The sequence below is a fragment of the Pristiophorus japonicus genome, chromosome 3 (assembly GCF_044704955.1).
Source record: "Pristiophorus japonicus isolate sPriJap1 chromosome 3, sPriJap1.hap1, whole genome shotgun sequence".
Lineage (NCBI taxonomy): Eukaryota > Metazoa > Chordata > Chondrichthyes > Pristiophoridae > Pristiophorus > Pristiophorus japonicus.
In genome coordinates this window covers 316,811,432-316,832,510 of record NC_091979.1, presented here as the reverse complement: position 1 = coordinate 316,832,510, position 21,079 = coordinate 316,811,432, and the positions used below count along the sequence as shown (strand labels likewise).

Sequence of the window (21,079 nt, the reverse complement as noted above, 5' to 3'; positions counted from 1 at the left end):
TCGCTTTGGGGCCATATTAATGTTGATGATGGAACGGATTAGGGTGGTTCGTCCAGCAGTCGTTTGCCCCTGTCATGGCACTCGGACGATGACTTAGTCGAGCAGGTGCCAGTGTTTGGAGCGAGGATGTTGCCACGATGCCTTGTACTTGTCCCTCTGGCGGAACAAGGTGTTGGTGATGACGAGGTCGTGTTCTGGGCATTTTGTCAGGAGTAGGGTATCGCTGGACAACAGAAGCCCGGCAACGGATCAACTCCTGACCAGAAGCACAGATTGAAGGCAAGATCAAGAACTTACTGGCTGAAGGAACTGTTGACGGTCTCACAAAGCTTGTCCTTGTGAACGTCATTTATTTTAAAGGAAACTGGGACAAGAAATTTAAAGAAGAACATACACGATATGGACAATTCTGAATAAAGCAGGTTTTCCCTACCCTCCTCCTCTGCCAATCACGCCTCCCCAGAGGTCTTTGTCTTTATCGAACCTTATGCCATGCTATTGTCATCTTTTCAGAAAAAAAATCGCTTTCAATAGAGGTGAGCATCGGCGCACCGGAGGAGGTCCTCCAGAGCTGGGAGAGCTCACAGATCTGGAAGAGCGGGCCTCAGCCCTCACGGGCACATGATCGCTCGGCCACGCGTGTAGGTGCAGATAAGGTGTTGGTACCACGTAAGTCACACACAATCTCCGGGCCGTGCAGTGTTCATGTAATATAATCATGTGACCATAATTGTATAAATGATGCCAAGTGATGTAATGTAATGCTGGGACCATCATGAACTCTTAGTGCAATGCAATGCAGTCTCTGTAAATTCTGTTCATGTTCATTGCATGTGGCATCGCTCGGTGATATATAATGCAGTAATGTTGCTCCTCTACATATGTCTGCGCAATGTGAGCGTTAAAATGTCAGCTTGTCCCTTCCTCCCTTCCCCTTCAGCTTACCTCTTCTGTTATGTTTTCTAGCTGACCTGGAGCATCAGCAGGCAGTGCCGAATTGACCAGAGAGGACACCTGAGAGGAGAAGGATGATGATGATGATGAAACCCTCCGGCTTTCTGACCCCCCCCACCCCAGGATGGTACCGTTGGATGTAGAAGAAGGGGGTGCAAAAACTGAAGGGTCCGTAATACCTGCAGCCACCTCTTCCTCAGCCGAACCCACATGTCATGGATTGGGCTCCGAGGAAGTGGCCAGACCAAGCGGTATGCACACCGAGTGTTGAGCCCCCGTGCCGAATCCGCGGAGGCTGATTTGGGCAGGGAGAGGTGCGCTCGAAGGCATGGTTGTGTTGTCGAGGTGGAGCGTTAACATTGGTCGAGAGCTCCTCCAGGCAATTGTTGGACTAGCCGGAAACGTCGCAGTGTAATCAACGTGCCAATTGGAGGACACGCTGGTGCTGATTGCGGTGATACGGCGAACTGCCGATCCTGTTGATGCTATGCGGCAGACGCTGCAATCGGTCCACGACACTGAATCCCACGGTGTCGTTCCACCACTGCCGACAGCACATGGGCGTCAGGAGCATGGCAATACGTCTGAGCCTCCCTCTTCTCCAGATTCCCCACACGTGGCACTACCACCGTCACCCCCCCCCGGCCCACAGCAGCATCGCTCGAGGCACCCTGCTGCACAACGCACAGGTCCCAACTCGGGCAGGGGCAGAGGTAGGGGTGATGCCAGAAAACAGTTGAGGGTGCGATGGAGTGGGGGAGGGAGTGCGGGGAGAGAGGTGGTGGGAATGGTGGTCACAGGTAGATTTATTGGCAGGTTGTGGGGCAGACATTGTTTGTTCAAAAAATGTTAACTTTTAATGAAACATTGTTTACTGTTTGGAGGGGCGTTGTGGGTTTAATGTTTAACGTTTAATGTTTAATTTTTTCGATCTTGATGCTTTGTTTACATTTTGTTACAAATTTACTTTAAAAAGATTTATTTATTAATTTATTTCACAAAAAACATTTTTCATAACTGATAGCATTTTATTGAACTTAACAATTATTGTGCAGTGCCTCGCTCACTTTCACAAAATGAGAGGTTAACAATCAATAAAAGGGTTGCAAACAATGGCTGGGCAAGGTTTAAACTTAACTCTCAACGTTCAAGCAAAGCGTTCATTTATGAGCTCCTGACGTAACAGTTTTGCTGCTGCGTAACTACCACGGGGCTTCTCCTGCGGTGCAGGGGTGGAAGGTGTCATGGGCTCATCGGCAGACTCCTCCTCAACCTCCTCCTCTTCCGCTTTGTCCTCTGCCTCATCCCCTCTGTCCTGAGGTGGTCCTGCAGTCCCCTGTGGCAATTCCTGTCTCTTTCTGATCGCCAAGTTGCGCACCATGCAGCACACCACAATGAGCTCCGCGACGTGCTCAGGATGATACTGTAGGCTGCCTCCAGAGTGGTCCAGGCATCGAAAGCGCTACTTCCAATTGTCTTTTCGACAATATTGCATGTGGCTGTTACTGGATCTGTCTGAGGCTTACAGAGGGGCGTCAAGAGCCAGGTGGTGAGGCCGTATCCATTGGCACCAAGCATCCAGTATTGACCTTGTGGCTGACTTTTATAGAGGTCAGAGTCAGTGCTCTCATGCAAGATGTGCGCATCATGAATGCTTCCTGGAAAATTCGCGTTTACCACCATGATTATTTGCTTGTGGTTGACGGAGCTGCACGTTCAGGGAGTGGAATACCTTTTGGTTTCGAAACACCTCTGCATCCTCTAAAGGTGCTCGCAGGTTGATGTGCGTACAGTCTATTGCACCCTGGAGCTTGGGGAAGTTTGGTATTCTCCAGAGCCCCAAAGCACTCTCACTCTGTGCCTCCCTGCTCATTGGGAAGTTTATAAAGTCCATCCTGCGTGCGTAAAGCGCTTCTGTCACCTGTCTAATGCAGCAATGTGTGGCGTGCTGAGAGATGCTGCAAATGTCGCCAGCTGAGGCCTGAAAGGAGCCTGATGCATAGAATGAAAGTGCCACAGTCACCTTAACCTCAACGGGCAGTGCGGTCCTGATGGTGCTGGTAGGCTGTAGGTCTCCCTTAATTAGCTGGCATATCTACTTTCGGAAGCGCAGCCTTCTAACGCACATTTCATTGGACAGGTCCAGGTATGATCGCTTATCTCTGTAAATGCGTTGGGTGTAAGGTCTCCTCCTCCTCAGCAGTCTGCCACCTCTTTGGGCACATAATGCTCTTCTTCCAGCTCTGTTCTGCAGCATGTGAATAGTTAGCAATATTGGCTGAGAAATTGCAGGCCCCATTCTTTTAAAAGTCTTCTAAACTATCAAAAATTATTAAATTTTCCTTAAACAACCAAAAAATTTATCTAGATAGACTACTTTACCCTCAGATTATGAGCATTGATTTCAAACACGCTTAAAATCCACTCATAAATGATTTTAATGCTCCCTCCAACTTAAAGTAGCATATTTTTCAAGTTCATCCGTTTTAAAACATGGCATCCATACCGCCGGGTTAAGGTCAGGTAAGTGCAGCTTTTTCAGGGCGGTACATTATGCTGGCGGTAATTTGTGCGAATTGCCGAATTTGGTGCCCGGCGGTAATATGGCCGGTATTTGGGCAATGCACATTGAAGTGCATGGAAAATCACCCAAATTACCGCCGGCGGTAATAGGCTGCCGAAATTACAGCAGGCAGTATAAAGGGAGTGAGTGGGCGCTAGTTTCCACTTGAAGCAATTAATGGGCAGTAATGGCTTCCAAAGCACTAAATGGGCAGAATGTTGCCGAAAGTCTAGCCCATAGAATCATATAGCACAGAAGGAGGCCATTCGGCCCATCGTGCCTGTGCTGGCTCCTTGAAAGAGCTATCCAATTAGTCGTACTCCCTTGCTCTTTTACCATTACCTTGCAAATTTTTCCTTTTGAAGTATGTATCTAATTCCCTTTTGAAAATTACTATTAAATCTGCTTCCACCAGCCTTTCAGGCAATGCAATCCAGATCATAACAACTTTAAAAATGTTCTCCGTCTCCACTCTGCTGGGGACAGATTTCTCTGGTTGATGACTCTCCCACCAGTGGAAACAGTTTCTGCTTATCTACTTTATCAAAACTCTTCATAATTTTGAATGCCGCTATTAAATCTCCCCCTTAGCCTTCTCTGATCTAAGGAGAACAATCCCGAGTCGCTCCACATAACTAAAGTCCATCATTATTTGAGTAAATTTCCTCTGCACCCTCTCCCAGGCCTTGACATTCTTCCTAAAGTGTGGTGCCCAGAGTAGGCCCCAGCTGAGGCCTAACCAGTGATTTAATAAAGATTTAGCATAACTTTCCTGCTGTTGTACTTTATGCCTCTATTTATAGAGCCAATGAACCCATCTGCTTCTTAACAGCCTTCTCAATATATCCTGCCACCTTTAAAGATACTCCAAAGGAATTTCCATCATCTAGATTGAGTTGTAGCAATCAAAAATCTTGCTAGGTGAAAAGTTAGTCAAACAAATACAACCAACAAAAATGCAGCAAAAAAAGGTCACTAATCTAGTTCTCAAAAGTTAAATTAACCAAAAATGCTCCTGTGCACAGTCCAGCAAATCTACCTTTTAAGAAGTCAAAAGCTGACAATGTGCCTGATCCTCATCAGCCATTTTATATGAATGAGCTGAGTCTGTATCGTAGCATCACCCGCAAAGAAATTGGGGAATTCTGCTGGCGCTCATTACTGGTTCATTAGCATTAATTATAATAATTAAATTTAGCTCTCGGCCAGTCGAGAGCACGTTCCGCGATGGTAAGTGTAAAAAATGGCCCAATTATTAACTGACTGTTCAATGTGGTGCAGCTGTGGGTCCTGGTACAATTTGAGAGTGGGGAGGCAGAAAACTGGGTGAGGAATTGGTAGCACTGGTGTGAGAGAATAAATTATTTTAATTTATCTTTACGGTGGAAATCCTACCAATTTTTTTGTAAAATTAAGATAGTGATGCAAAGTTTTTTGGATAATATTTGCAACATGCCAGTATATTAGAGAGGGAGGTACAGAGGAAGATTGGTCAATGAGAGACTGTCACGAATGGCAAGTATGTGCCTCGCCCCTCCTTGGCTCAGTGTATTGGTACAGCAGGGTGATGTACTGTTGTGACAAGCTTAATCTGATAATTGCCTTCTACTGTTGTATTTCTGCCAAGTGAATGTTAAAAGTCTCTTGAGCTTTTTGTTTGTGAACCAGTAAAATAAAGGGGCATTTCCAAAGCAAACATAAAAGTGGAAAATTGCCAACTTTACTTGTGTTGTTGTGTCTGGGACTCTTTGTTCCGCTCCAGGTGAATACAGTAGCTGCATACTGCACATTGCAAGGCTGTGGCAAAGTACAGCACTGAACCCTCCACCGAAAACAGTTCCTTGTGTAAAGGACCACCAAATAGGAGCCTAACTACCCAATCTAATACACGAGTGTACATAGCGTGCGGTCCCATTAGTATTTTAAGCAGGTTTGTATGAATGCACTTGGCTGGTTACACATAATGTTAATTTAGTGGCAATATGCCCTTGTGATAAATTGTTGAAGTGAAATTATTAGCCAGACACTTGAGTCCTTCCTGGTCCAGAAATTTAAGTAGCATAAATAGCCACTGTGACAACCCCCAGTGATTTTGCTGTCTGCACTGTTTAGAAACATGGAATGGGGAAAGATTACATGAGTTAGCTTTATATACCTGTCTCATATTAAGGTTTTTAATTTTGGCAAAATCTCGTTTTGTTTTTCTATCTTGCAGAAACCATCTTGAGGAAGTTTTGTCCTTGTATTCGCTCTGAATTTAGTAATGCTGTCACAATGCCATTGTACTGAAGGGCTGAAAGATCCTCCTGGCCCAGCACAATGGGCAGGAGCAGTGATTTGAGACACTACTTGTGGCATCAAGGCAGAAAGAGTAAAATAAGTTTTGCAGTGTCCTGAAGTGAGTTTTTTTTTTGTCCACCAGCTTTCAGAAGATCAGAGACGAGAGGCTGGATTTTACCAACCTCGGTGGGACCCGGCCTCGCTGCTGGTGGGCGACATCGGTGGCATTTCCCGGCCAATTGAAGGAAGTGGGTCTGGTGATGTCTTTTGATGACTTGTCATCAGCCGGTTTCCTTAAAGGGGCCATGCCCAAATTAATTTTGACAGTTGTGCTGTCAGTGTTCTACAGCCTTGAGGTGCTGCAATCACTGACAAACACTGCACAGAGGTGCCCGGCTGAACCCAGGCTCTCCCATGACTCCCTCCATATGCTTCTGGAGGGTCTCACAGCATGCAGGGAGATTCCCTTCCCTTCCAATAGATGGAAGAGACCTCTCCAGGAGATCAACTGGCTAAGCCACTCACAATGCAACAGCACTCTACAAACTGTGAGCAGACTCACCGGTGCATACATTATACTAACCTAGAAAAATAACAGGCAGGAAAAGACCAGCTGGTCCATCAAACCTGCTCCACACTCATGATGCCTGAAGCAACACTTCCTACCATCTGCATCACGCCCCCCTGCCCCCGCCAAACACGGCCATGAATTTTCATGGGAGAGGCAAAAGAAATCGGGAAAAAAACCCAGGGCCAATAAGGATCTCAGACAATCCAATCCAATACAGAAGATCACATTGACCATGTGTACATTAACTGGTACATCCACTTACTGTCTATATGATGCAAGCTCTGCCCCTGCAAAGAATTGGTCGAGCTCCCTCTTGTAGGCATGGAGAGTCAGCACCCAGCACACCAGCCGGTATCACAATCAGAGGCTCACTTCTCTTTGGGAAAAGAACCCAACTAACATCTAGGCTAGTCCTACTTGTGCATAGTTTAAGCTCGTGTCCCCGGTTGTCCTTAATCTGAAACTGAAATAATCTATGAATTACACGCATCATCATTTTATATACCTCTGTCAGATTGCCTCTAATTCTACGCTGCTGTAAAGGAAATAGACCCAGCTCATTAAACCTATCTGAGTAACAAAGGTAAAATCTGCTACCATTTTTTTTACGCCTCTCCTGAAGTTGAAATTTCCACCCAATATGGACAAAAGCTATTGGGCTTATTCATCAGATTATTGCAATTGACACGTCAAGTTTCTCGAGTTGTTGGGTGCGTCTTAGATAGAGGCAGTAGTTTTGAAGCGTGTGTGTGAGTGTGCATTTGCCTGCATTCCTAACTAAAAGCAGTTGTGCTGTCGACTACTGTCAGTAGAAAGCTGAAAATGAAAGCAACTGGATGAAATAGTACACATCGTAATTTTTAAAAATTGTGTTCTCTGTTGCAGGTTGTGGATATGCTCTAGCTTATTCTCCAGCCATAGCTATTGTGGGGAAGTACTTCTGTAAAAGAAAAGCTATGGCTTATGGGTTGGCCATGTCAGGAAGTGGAATTGGGACTTTTGTTTTAGCCCCAGTGGTTCAGCTGCTGATTGAACAGTACTCTTGGCGTGGGGCGTTACTCATCCTTGGAGGCCTTGTAGCTAATATTTGCGTCTGTGGTGCCCTGCTCCGGCCCCTCACTCTTGTAGAGGATCTGTCCAATTCCACCGTAAGCAGTATGGCGAGCAGAAAGCCTTCTGAGGAATGCAGCTATAAAACACAACGTGAAGACCCTCAACTGCCTTGCCCTTCTGCAGATTCAAACTTCATCGGAAAAGGCTGTGGTAACAAGCAGCCCTGTGGCTGTTGTCCGTCGTATAAAGAATACGCCTTCCTCCTGACGCCAGACTTCCTTGTATTTGGTGTATCGTTGCTGTTCTTGGCCTATGGCTGCAACACTCCTTTTGTGCATCTTGTACCATACGCGGTAAGCTCTGGGGTCAGCCAGCAACAAGCGGCCTTTTTAATGTCAATACTAGGCATCATAGACATTGTTGGGAATATTTCATTTGGCTGGCTAGCGGACAGAAGGTAAGGATAAAACACACAAGTTTTTGATTTTATTCTGTACTAGAATGATGAAACTCATAGGGGCTGAAATTTCCTCTTTTTTAAAGAGCCGTTAAAAAAGAGGCAGTGACTGTGCGGAAAGCACTCATCGCTCGGTTGCCCTAATTTTTTGGGGGGGGGCAGTGGATGTTCCTGCCCCGTCGACCCTTTACTGACCAGTGGCGACCCCGTTTGCGCCCTGCGTGGGAAATTGCCCCATGGGAAGTTACCCCGCGGGAACGGATTGGCTGCCGCTCGGTGCCCCCGACCGCTTTCCCCTGCGGAAAGCTGCCTGTGGCTGGGTGGCGCGTCCGCCCCTAAAGGGGAGGGTGCACTGCCGCGGCTGCCATTTTATTTTAATGGTCGGCCGATTCCGAGGTCGGCCCGGCAACGGTGCCCCCCCGGGTTCAGCCCGGCACCCCTTGGCCCGGCCGAAACCTTCCCCGGTGGCCCAGTGGGTGTCACTAATGTGGCTGCAGAGTTCACAGCCGCCCTCTTTTAACTGAAGGGATGTTGCTACGCGTCAGCGGGATGTCTGTGTTGCTCTGACGCCATCAGCGCAGCGCTGATCACACGTACCGATGTCCGCCCCGCTCCCCATGCACTTCTGCCCCACCGCAACTCAATTTCACCGCCCGGAACAAAAAAAATATACAAAGTGCTGAATTTCGCTCTACTCTCCGAGAAAAATCTTCAATATCGGTGAGTGCGCCCCCTGCCAGTCGGAGGACAATTTCAGCCCCATAGCCTAAAGGATGAATTGCAGCATTGGTAACTCCGAGATCATTGTCAGTGCTCCATAGAACCAGGGCACTTAGCCCCAGAAACTAATGACCCTGGGCAGGATTTCCTGCGCGAATTACTGAATTGGCAGCGTAACTTTTCAGTGGACTGGGTAGAAATTGTCTTCTGGCTCCCTGCCACTTGCAGAATTTTCCATTGGAAGTCATCTGATGCAGTTCCCACCACTTGTGCCGTCCAGAGGAGTTTCTGTCTCCCTAGGAAGGATACAATTTGAAGGTTTTGTACATTTTCAGCTCGCATCTTGAACCACTAACACTGAACCACTAATGTAGTAAAAACTTTAATAGAGTGCTTTAAATACTTTAATAATTCAGCTTATCCCATTGTCCCACATTCCTCCATTTTGCCTTTTTTTTCCCATTAATAATTTTATTTTCTGCTTAGTCTAACTTTTCGATACCTTGCTTTACTAATTAACACCTTTTACTAGTAAACTTTCATCATTCTTTATGGTTTCCACTGTTTATTTTCTGGATGTGAACTTTTTAAAGCCTGGGTTTTTATAAACTTAAAAGCATCTCTGAAGGCCATTTTTCCTCGCTCATCAAAAGTGGCTGGTATAGAGATTGATATGGTCACATTAACAGATGTTGGCACTATTCACCGCACCAGGCCGAGAGAGTATGTGCAATGCACTAGAGGAATTGATGCATATTTTTGCAGCAGAGAGGGTTTTATTGTGCACCTGGGAATGCCAAGTGATGTAATTGGATGCCAGGATTAAAAGACTTCCATTCCTCAGTACAAGATGTCTTTCACTTGGAGCTCAGAAGTTAATCAGAAACATCAGCATTGGGAGAAGAGAAAGAGGTTGGGCTATGGGGAGGGAACAGGAAAAGCATCTGATTTGTTGACCCCAGTCCATCTGAGAAATGGAGAAACTAAACAATCGAGGAATTGGTTTGTCAGTTCCCACCCACAACTGGCTGGATTCACAACATGGTATCCATCGCCAACCCATCCACTCCTTCAATCACATGTCCCCATTTGGCCTTGTTTGTGTTTTTAATGAGGCATACTTATGCCCCTCTCAGTTTAAAAAGATGAAGGATGCCAGGAAATGCAACGAAAATCAATAATAATGGGTCCAGATGGATAACGTATTGGCTGCCAGCTTTCTGAATTCACACCAACACCATTAGCCCGTCAGTTAAACCTATCCAACCCAAAGAGGTCCAAAATGGTTTGTGAACCCCCTATAAAAATGATTGAAGAGGGGTGATGATTGAAAATTGATGAACCTGTTAATGCTGGACGGGGCTGTAGTGTTTAACTATGAGTAAAGTTAAAATTAAAAACAGAAAATGCTGGAAACGCTCAGCAGGTCAGGCAGTATTTGGGGGAGAAATTGGGATCATTTACATTTCCCAGGAGTTTAATGGCAGCGGTAAACTGGTAGCGCCCCGCTCCGCTGCCGATTTTTCGCACCAGAACAAAAATTGGCCCGCCCCTCCTGAAGCTGTGCGGGGGCGATGACAGCGATAGCTTCGGGGGACACGAACGAACAGGAGGCTCGCGGGGCGCAAATTAAAGGGGAAGTGGCGGGTGGGTCAATATAAAATGTGCCAACTTAATTGTCGCTTTGAAGGTGGGGTCCATGCCGTGATCTGGCAGTGCGGCACTTGGCTTCCACCCCTCCCTCCCCTTCACATGATCCATCTCCAACCCCTTCCCTTCCTTGACGTCTCTATCTGCATTTCTGGGGATAGGCTGGCCACCAATATCTATTATAACGCACTGACTCCCACAGCTACCATGATTACACTACCTCATACCCCGCTTCCTGCAAGGACTCTATTCCATTTACCCAGATTCTCTGTCTCCTTCGCATCCGTTCTAAAGCTGCCACCTTCCATACCAGTGCTTTCCTTTTTCCTCCACCGAGGATTCCCCTTCATCATGGTTGACGGGGCTCTCGACCTTGTCTGTTCCATTTCCCACAGTTCTGTTCTCATCCTTTCCCCTCCATCCCAGAACCACGATAGGGTTCCCCTTGTCCTCGCCTTCCACCGCACCAGCTCCACATTCAAATGAACATCCTCCGCCATTTCCCCCACCTTCAGAGTGATGACACCACCAAACACGCCTTTCCCCTCACCTTTCAGCATTCCGAAGGGACTGTTCCCTCTGCGACATTCTGGCCCATTTCCCAATCACTCCCAACACCCCTTCCCGATCCCACGGTATGCAACACCTGCCCTTTCACCTCCTCCCCTCCCACCATCCAGGGCCCCAAAGACTCCTTCCAGGTGAAATAGCGATTTACTTGTACTTTAGTATACTGTATTCGCTGCTCACGATGCGGTCTCCTCTACATTGGGGAGACCAAGTGTAGATTGGGTGATCGCTTTACGGAACACCTCCACACAGTCCGTAAGCATGACCTTGAGCTTCCGGTCGCTTGTCGTTTTAATTCTCCATCGCACTTCCATTTGGATCTCTCTGTCCTTGGCCTCCTACACTGTTCTAACGAAACTCGAGGAATAGCCCCTCAACTTTCGATTAGGCATTTTACAGCTGTCCGGACTCAACATATTGAGTTCAACAATTTCAATTCATAACCACCGCTTCTATGTTTTCGGACGGCAGTTGTTGCTAATGATTCTGTTGTTCCCATTTACAGCTCCTCCAGACCCATTTTTTTTTGTCCCATTACCACCCCCTTTTGCCTTGCACCATGATTCCTTCTGTCATTTAATTCCTCCTGCCATCCACCCGGTCGCAGACCTTCCATTTTGTTCTCTTCCCCCACCCCCCCGTCCCTGCCTTTGTACTTTCTTAAAACCCGTCACATCTCTAACTTATTCCAGTTCTGATGAAAGGTCATCAACCTTAAAATTAACTCCACAGATGCCTGACCAGCTGAGTATTTCCAGCATTTTCTGTTTTTATGTAAACGTTTTTTAAGCCTCGAGTCTGTAGACAAGAATGAGATCAGCGTAGTTGAACCTGATTATTATAAAATAATTCTACTTATCGTGGTTCAGTCATCTCCACTTGAATGGTGTTTTAGTTCATTTGAAGGCAAATGTTTGCTGTTATTTGGAGATTTGTATTAGCCAAGTTCATTGTATCTAGATTCTATAAGAACATAAGAAATAGGAGCAGGGCAACCCCTTATTCTGAAACGATGCCCCCTAGTTCTAGATTCCCCCATGAGGGGAAACATCCTCTCTGCAACTACCCTGTCAAGCCCCCTCAGAATCTTATGTTTCAATAAGATCACCTCTCATTCTTCTAAACTTCAATGAGAATTGGCCCAACCTGCTCAACCTTTCTTCATAGGTCAACCCCTTCATCTCAGGAACAATCTCATGAACCTTCTCTGAACTGCCTGCAATGCAAATATATCTTTCCTTAAATACGGAGACCAAAACTGTATGCAGTACTCCAGGTGTGGTCTTACCAACAGTTGGAGCAGGACTTCCCTACTTTTATACTCCATCCCCTCTTGCAATAAAGGCCAGCATTCTATTTGCCTTCCTGATTACTTGCTGTACCTGCATGCTAACTTTTTGCATTTCATATACAAAATCCCCAGATCCCTCTGTACTACAGCATTTTGTAATCGCTCCCTATTTAAATAATAATTTTTGCTTTTCTATTTTTCCTACCGAAGTGGATAACCTCACATTTTCCCACATTATAGTCCATCTGCCAAATGTTTGCCCACTCACTTAGCCTATCTATATCCCTTTGTAGATTATTTGCATCTTCCTCACAACTTGCTTTCCCACCTATCTTTATATCATCAGCAAATTTGGCTACGTTACACTCGATCTTTTCATCCAAGTCATTAATATAAATTGTAAATAGTTGAGGCCCCAACACTGATCCCTGCGGCACCCCACTACTTACAGTTTGCCAACCTGAAAATGACCCATTTATCCCGACTCTCTGCTTTCTGTTAGTTAGCCAATCCGCTATCCATGCTAATATATTACCCCCAACCCCGTGAGCTCTTATCTTGTTCAGTAACCTTTTGTGTGGTACCTTAGCGAATGCTTTCTGGAAATCCAAATACATGACATCAATCCACTCTGCTTGTTACATCCTCAAAAAACTTCCTTAATGATTGACTCCAGCATTTCCCAATGACAGATGTTAGGCTAACTGGTCTATAGGCCCCAAGTTTCCACTTGATTTGCTCCTGATTTTTAGGAGCAACTGGTGTAGAACGGAGTATCTTAGAAATCGGAATTCTCGTCATTTAGTTTGCTCCAGTTTTAGTCAGTTAGAACAGTTTCACTTTGGAACAGAATTTTTTTTTCAAAAGGGGGCGTGTCCGGCCACTTACACCTGTTTTCAAAGTTTCGTCAGTGAAAACTTACTCCAAACTAACTTAGAATGGAGTAAGTGAAGATTTTTGTATGCTCGAAAAAACCTTGTCTACACTTTAGAAAATCAGGCGTAGAGTACAAATCAGGCGTAGGGAATGGTGGGGTGGGGGGGTTTAAAGGGAAGTTTACAAACATTAAACACTTCAGTTTTACAAATAAAGAGCCATCATCAATAATAAATGATAAATACATCAATAAATCAACCAATAAATCAATCAAAAAAAATTAGTAAGAAATAATAATTATTTTTTTAAATCAATAAATAAAACATTTTCTACTTACCGACTGCAGCACCGGAAGCCCTCCAACAGCGTGCTGGGATGCCCCCCTCAGTGTGTCTCTGTCAGTGTCTCTATCTCTCTGTCTGTCTCTGTGTGTCTCTCATTCTCTGTCTGTCAGTGTCTGTGTTTCTGACAGCGAGGGGAGGAGGGTAGAGGGAGAGAGGGGGGGAGCAGAGGGAGGGATGTGGGAGGGATGGGGGAGAAGGGGGAGGGAGGGAGAAGGAGGAGGGGGGAGAAGGAGGAGATGGCGGGGGGGAAAGGAGATGGCGGGGGGGGAAGGAGATGGCCGGGGGGGGAAGGAGATGGCGGGGGGGAAGGAGATGGGGGGGGGAAGGAGATTGGCGGGGGTGGGGGGAAAAGAGAAGGGGGAGGGAGGCTGAATGGGCCGGGCCCGAGACTTCGGGCAGGCTCCGTCCCCAGCATCAGATTTACAGGTAGGTGGCATTGGGTCGGGTCGGGGGGGTGGGAGGAGGGAGGTTGGTTCGGTTCGGGTCGGGGGGAGGGAGGGAGAGGGAGGTCAGGTCGGGAGGAGGGAGGTCAGGTCGGATCCAGTCTGGGGGCGGGGGGGGAGCGGGAGTCGGGTCGGGTCCAGTCCGGAGGGTCGGGTCCGGGGGCGGGGGGAAGCGGGAGTCGGGTCGGTGTTGGTTTCGGGTTCAGTCTGGAGGCGGGGGGCGGGAAGCGGGAGTCAAGTCGGGTCGGGAGGAAGCAGGAGCTGGCTGTGGGAGGAGCCTTATTCACGCAGCCCCAGTGAGGCCATTCGGCCAGGGCTAGGGGTTACGTGCTTCGGGCCCCTCCCACACAGTTTTGGGCGCCTGGAGCTACTGCACATGCGCGCCCACTGTTGCGCGCATGTGCAGAGGTCCCGGCACTGTTTTCAGCACAGGGACCTGGCTCCGCCCCCTACAGCTCCTGCTGCGCTGCGCCGAGGGCCAGAGGACCTGCAGGGAGCTGGAGAATCTGGAGGGTTTTTTTAGGCGCACTTTGTGGCGCGAAAAATGGGCGTCCAGGTCGGGACTGTGCCGTTCTAGACGCGGCTCGAAACTTGTGCCCATAGTTTCCTGCTTTCTGTCTCCCTTTCTTAAATAGGGGTGTTACATTTGCGGTTTTCCAGTCCGCTGGGACCGCTCCAGAATCCAGGGAATTTTGCTAGATTACAACCAATGCATCCACCATCTCTGCAGCCACTTCTTTTAAGACCTTCAGATGCAAGCCATCAGGTCCAGGGGACTTGTCCACGTTTAGTCCCATTAGTTTGCCTGTTACTTTATCTCTAGTGATAGTGATTGTTCTAAGTTCTCCCCATGCAATAGCTCCTTAATTATCTATTATTGGGATGTTTTTAGTGTCCTCTACCATGAAGACTGATACAAAATATTTGTTTTAAGTCTCTGACATTTCCCTGTTTCCCATTATTAATTCCCCAGTCTCATCCTCTAAGGGACCAATGTTTACTTTAGCTACTAATTTCCTTTTTATATACCTGTAGAAGCTTTTACTGACTGTTTTTATATTTCATTAGTTTGCTCTCATATGCTATCATTTCTGTCTTTATCATTTTTTTAGTTGTCCTTTTGCTGGTTTCTAAAAATTTCCCAATCCTCTGACCGCCCACTGTCCTTCGCAACATTGTATGCCTTTGTTTTCAAATTGATACCATCCTTTTCCCCCCTTAGTTAGCCAGGGCTGGTTCTTCCTTCTCTTAGCATCTTTATTTCTCACTGGAATAAATCTTTGCTGAGAGTTATGAAAAATCTCCTTGAATGTTTGCCACTGCATTTCTACAGTCTGATACTTTATATTTTCCCAGTCCACTTTAACCAACTCTGCCTTCACATCTTTGTAATGACCTTTATATAAGTTCAGGACACTAGTTTGAGATCAATGGTAATCATTTGTAAGTAGGAAAGGATGGCCATTAAAATTGCTGCAATTCTTCATATCGAGTGCAATAAAAACAGACCAAGCCATTAGGATTTAATTTATTGGGCAGTTTATCCAAACTGAATAATATTTTTATTATGGCAACCTTCTCTCTTTAAATCTGCAGGTGGTTGAAGAAGTATCGCAAATACTGTTACATTTTAACCATTGGGCTGGATGGTCTCTGCTCTCTGTTCATTCCCATTCTGAGATCTTTTCCACTCCTTGTTCCCTATGCAGTTCTTTATGGATACTTTGATGGGGCTTATGTTGCTCTTATCCCAGTAATAACATCAGATATAGCAGGAAATGCTTTCCTGTCCTCTGCTCTGGGAATAGTTTACTTTATTCATGGGATACCCTATCTTATTGGCCCACCAATCGCAGGTCAGTAATGTGTTACATAATCTACTACAGTTGTTTTTATTGTAAATGGATTTTGAATTGTTCACTGATTTATTTTGTTTTACTATTTTAATAAGTTTCAGCTAGTGTCAATCAAACTGTAATGTTTATACTCTTGCAATCCAAGCTAAAGGGATCAAGGGGTATGGAGAGAAAGCGGGAAAGGGGTATTGAATGGTGGTGCAGGCTCGAAGGGTCGAATGGCCCTATTTGTGCTATGAACCTATTTGTTTTCAGGGGTCACCAAAAAAATAAGGATAATGTTGCTATTAGCTCATTTGCTATTATCTGCCCTAATATATGATAGGCGTTCCAGTCATTCCGTGTGCTTCCGCTACGCAGCACTATTTTCTGAGAGCACAAAATTAGTACATTTACCCATTGAGTCTTGTCTAAACCTATCTATCCCTTTCTAATGGTTACACAAGTAGTGACATGATTGGCTGCACAGTTATCTTGTCACAATGGCAGTTGTTCTGAAATGATTGAGGGAGATTGAGCTACATCGCTGACCTACTTTGGCTCCAGGTTAAGCAATGCCTCGATTCAAAATTCTCTCGTTTTCAAATCCCTCCACCACCTCGCCCCTCCTTATATCTGTAATCTCTCTGTAAAGCCCTACAACCGTCTGAGATATCTACGCTTCTCCAATTCTGGCCTCGAGCAGCCCAATTTTAAACTCCACCATGGGCAGCCCTGCTTTCATCTGCCAATTCCCTGAGTTCGAGAATCCCCTCACGAAATCTCTCCGCCTCTTTACTTCTCTTTCCTCCTTAAAACCTAGCTCTTTGACCACTGCCCTAATATCTCGGTATGTGGCTCAATGTCAAATTTTGTTTGATAATGCTCCTGTGAAGCACCTTAAATATTGTCATTCAGTGTACTTCCCCCGGAACTTCTCAAAAGCCATGGTTGGCTGCGAATTGATTTAACAGCTGACTGACTTGTGAGTGACCCAACTTACTGGTTTTACTACTAGGGGGAATCGTATTGTACATTATAGGTTATTGTTGCTATCCACTTGGACATCCAAATGAGCTTCTGCCTCAGTTTGTACCAGTAATGTGCTTAAGTGTTATTATTGCTGCCTCAACACTTTATAGGGATGTGCCTTACCCACAAGGTGTGATTGTGGGATGTATGTTTTTTTTTAAGTGTTTGCAATAGCGCATCTGTAGTTCAACACTGATTTTTTTTTAAAAATCCTCTTTCTCTTTATAGGTTGGTTGGTGGATACAACAGGAAATTATACCGCAGCCTTCCTGGTCAGTGGGTTGTCCATGATATTCAGCTCCGTGTTGATGATTACTGTCAATCAGATGAGGAGCTGCAGAAATTCAGCTGCCGTTCAAACCACCGTCATAGAGTCAGATCCTACCACTATAACTTTTCAGACTGCATCACCTGATCAGATATAAAAATAAGAGTTCATACAACAGTTACATTAAAAAAACACACAAGCCACAAATTGCTGGCACGTAGAAAAGACATCAAAACATGGAAACAATTTAGAGTAGGCAATATTTGTACTTGAGTAGATATCGGTAAATATTTTGTTAATTCTTTCAATGCCAAAGTATTTTTTATATATATATATAATAGTTTTTGTTTTAATTTTCTGATCTCCTTCATACATTCCACACATTCCTATTGACTTGCTAACTGCATTTCCAGAGGTCCTCCTTTTTTTTTTAAAAAAGGCCCATGTGTGGACATGTGACTCCTATAAATGTACCAGATTTATCTGCCAGTGTCGGTTTTAATGTTCATACCTCATGTTGAAGCTGGGTCACTTGAAAATTTCCAGACTGAGATAAATAGATTTTTGTTCGGCAAGGGTATCAAGGGATATGGAACAAAGGCGGGTAATTGGAGTTGAGGTACAGATCAGCCGTGATCTCATTGAATGGCAGAACAGGCTCGAGGGGCTGAATGGCCTCCTCCTGTTCCTCGGTTGAAGTTTTCCGTGGATTGACTTGCTATTAACTTCTTTTGTGTTTGGTTATTAAATTGTTTATTATGATTTGTTTTTGTCAGCACTGTATCTTGTTACATTTAATGTAAGAAAAATGTCATGTGCAGACGCTTGAGGCTAAGATAGGAATCATACAAGCACGAAAAAGGAAGGAATGAGATTGGTCCTTTATGTTAAGGATATCGAAGGTTATCACTGCACTTCCTGTAATAATGACAGGAGGATTTAAAAGAACAGATCTCAATGCTGCCTTTTGCAATTTCTACGAGTAGCTTTGAATCTTGAGAATTTCACTTCCAGTTTGACCTTTTGTAATGATGGAGTTAAACAAGGCATCAGAATCCTCGGGTCATACAGCACCGAAGGAGGCCATTCAGCCCATCGTATCTGTGCCGTCTCTTTGGGAGAGTTATCCAATTAATTCTACTATTCTGCTCTTTCCCCACAGCCCTGTAATTTCTTTCCCTTCAAGTATTTATCCAATTCTTTTCTGAATGTTACAATTGAATCTGCTTTCACCACACTTTCAGGTTGTGCATTCCAGGTCATAGCATCACACTGCGTTTAAAAACAAATGTCACTCCCCTCGCCTCTGGGTCTTTTGCCAATAACCTTAAATCTATGTCCTCTGCTTGCTGACCCTCGTGCCATTGGAAACAGGTTCACCTTATTTACTCTATCAATATCGTTCATGATTTTGAACACCTCCATCAAATCTCCTTATAACCTTCTCTGCTCTAAGGAGAACAACCCCAGCTTCTCCAGTCTCTCCACATAACTGCAGTCCCTCATCCCTGGTACCATTCTAGCAGATCTCTTCTGCACCTCTCTAAGGCCTTGACATCTTTCCTGATGTGTGGTGCCCTGAATTGGAAACATTACTCCAGCTGATGCGTAACCAGTGGTTCCCACATTACAACAGTGACTACAGTCCAAAAGTACTTCATTGGCTGTTAAGCGCTTTGAGACGTCCGGTGGTCATGAGAGGTGCTATATAACTTTATTTATAATGGGTTAGCATAACTTCCTTGCTTTTGCACTCTCTTCCTCTGCCACAAACGTAATTCCCTAGCCGCTGACTCCATCCCTCTCCCTAACTTCTGTCTGAGGCTGAACCACACCGGTCGCAACCTTGGTGTCATATTTAACCCTGAAATGAGCTTCAGACCACATATTCGAAGCATAACTAAGACCACCTATTTCCACTTTCATAACATCGCGTGTCTCCACCCTTGCCTCAGCTCATTCACTGCTGAAACCCTCATCTGTGCCTTTGTTAGCTCTAGTCTTGACTATTCCAATGCACTCCTGACTGGCCTTCCACAGTCTACCCTATGTAAAATTGAGGTAATCCAAAACTCAACTGTGCATATCCTAACTCGCACCAAGTTCCGCTCACCCATCACCCGTGTGGTCGCTGACATACATTGGCTCCCAGTTAAGCAACGCCTCAATTTCAAAATTCTCATCCTTGTTTTCAAATCCCTCCATGGCCTTGCCCCTCCCTATTTCTGTAATCTCCTTCAGCCCCATACCCCCGCTAAGATATCTGCACTCTTAATTCTACTCTCTTGAGCATCCCTGATTGTAATCGCTCAACCATTGGTGGCTGTGCTTTCTGTGTTAGGCCGCAAGCTCTGGAATTCCCTGCCTAAACCTCGCTGCCTCACTACGCTCCTTAAAACCTACCTCTTTGTCCAAGCTTTTGGTCGCCTGCCCTAATTTCTCCTTATGTGGCTCTGTGTCCATTTTTTGTCATATAATATTCCGGTGAAGCACCTTGGGATGTTTTGCTATGTTAAAGGTGCTATATAAATACAAGATTTTGTTATTGATAAAGCCAAGGATCCTGTATGCTTTTTTAACAGTCTTCTAAACTTGTTCTGCCACCTTCAAAGATTTGTATACGTACACTCCAGGTGTCTCTGTTCCTGCACCCCTTTAAAATTGTACCATATAGTTCCTATTTTGTCTCATCATTCATCCTACTACTTCACACTTCTCTGCTTTAAATTTCATCTGTCAGGTCTGTCTACCCATTTTACCAGTCTGTCTATGTCCTTCTGAAGTTTGCTTCTATCCTTCTCATTGTTTAGTACATTTCCGAGTTTCGTACCATCTGAAAACTTTGAAATGATGCCCTGTACACCCAAGTCCAGGTCATTAATATATATCAATCAGCAGTGGTCCCAATACCCTGGGGAACACCCCTGTATACGTCCCTCCAATTCAAACAACAATTGATCACCAATGCTCTCTGCTTTCTGTCCCTTGACCAATTTTGTATCCCTGCTGCGACTGTCCCTTTAATTTTGCTAACAAGCCTATGATTTAGTACCTTATGAAGATAGATTGAGTAGACTGGGTCTTTACTCGTTGGAGTTCAGAAGGATAAGGGGTGATCTTATAGAAACATTTAAAATAATGAAAGGGATAGACAAGATAGAGGCAGAGAGGTTGTTTCCACTGGTCGGGGAGACTAGAACTAGGGGGCACAGCCTCAAAATACGGGGGAGCCAATTTAAAACTGAGTTGAGAAGGAATTTCTTCTCCCAGAGGGTTGTGAATCTGTGGAATTCTCTGCTCAAGGAAGCAGTTGAGGCTAGCTCATTGAATGTATTCAAATCACAGATAGATAGATTTTTAACCAATAAGGGAATTAAGGGTTATGAGGAGCGGGCGGGTAAGTGGAGCTGAGTCCACGGCCAGATCAGCCATGATCTTGTTAAATGGCGGAGCAGGCTCGAGGGGCTAGATGGCCTACTCCTGTTCCTAATTCTTATGTTCTTATATATACTTTATAAAAGACTTTTATGTTCTCTTTTATGTTGGCCGCTAATCTATTCTTATACTCTCTTCCCCTCTTACTCCCTTATTTAGATCTCCTCTGAACTTTCTATATCCAGTTTGGTTTTCTACTGTATTATGGACCTTACAATTATCATAAACCTCCATTTTCTGTCTCATTTTAATTTCCATGGGCTGGATTTTCGGCTTTGCTCATTTCGGGGCGGTAACGTTAGCGCCCGGGAACAGTTTGCGCCTTAGTCAGCAATATTGGGCTGTTGGGCTCTGAGTGTGGGGCACAGCGCTAAGAGAGGCGCTAGCATTGGAAAAATCCGAGCTACAGAGCGGGGCCGGGAGCACACTGAGAAATGCCCGGGGAGAAAAAAAACCTAAAAAGAACATTCTCAAAACATTTGCCTATGCCACCACAACATAAATCGCAAAATAACCCAATGCCACTTGCCTTGGGATGACATTACTAACCTCTCTGCGGTCGGTATAGTTGGACTGCCCAATTTCCCAGGCGTTCACTGCGGGGCGTGCTGAGGAGCGTATGGGTCAGGCGGGAGTCAAACCTCCCGCTAGTGTCACAACCAGGGGCGTTGCACACTGGCGCAGCTGTTCAGGGCAATGCTGCTCTGCGCCGGTACAAAACCGGACCCAAAAACCCC

The 21,079-nt window shown here is 45.4% G+C and overlaps 1 protein-coding gene across 1 annotated transcript in view; it reads left to right on the top strand.

The window, feature by feature from the left end:
* LOC139256030 (monocarboxylate transporter 12-like) overlaps nt 1–17,128 on the top strand; it is a 36,000-nt gene extending 18,872 nt beyond the window's left edge. The window contains exons 4-6 of the mRNA XM_070874115.1: nt 7,254–7,878; nt 15,369–15,628; nt 16,868–17,128. Of these exons, the coding sequence (XP_070730216.1) occupies nt 7,254–7,878; nt 15,369–15,628; nt 16,868–17,064 (1,082 nt within the window). The 3' untranslated portion in view covers nt 17,065–17,128. The remainder of the gene's footprint in view (nt 1–7,253; nt 7,879–15,368; nt 15,629–16,867) is intronic.
* The last annotated feature ends 3,951 nt before the right edge of the window (nt 17,129–21,079 follow it).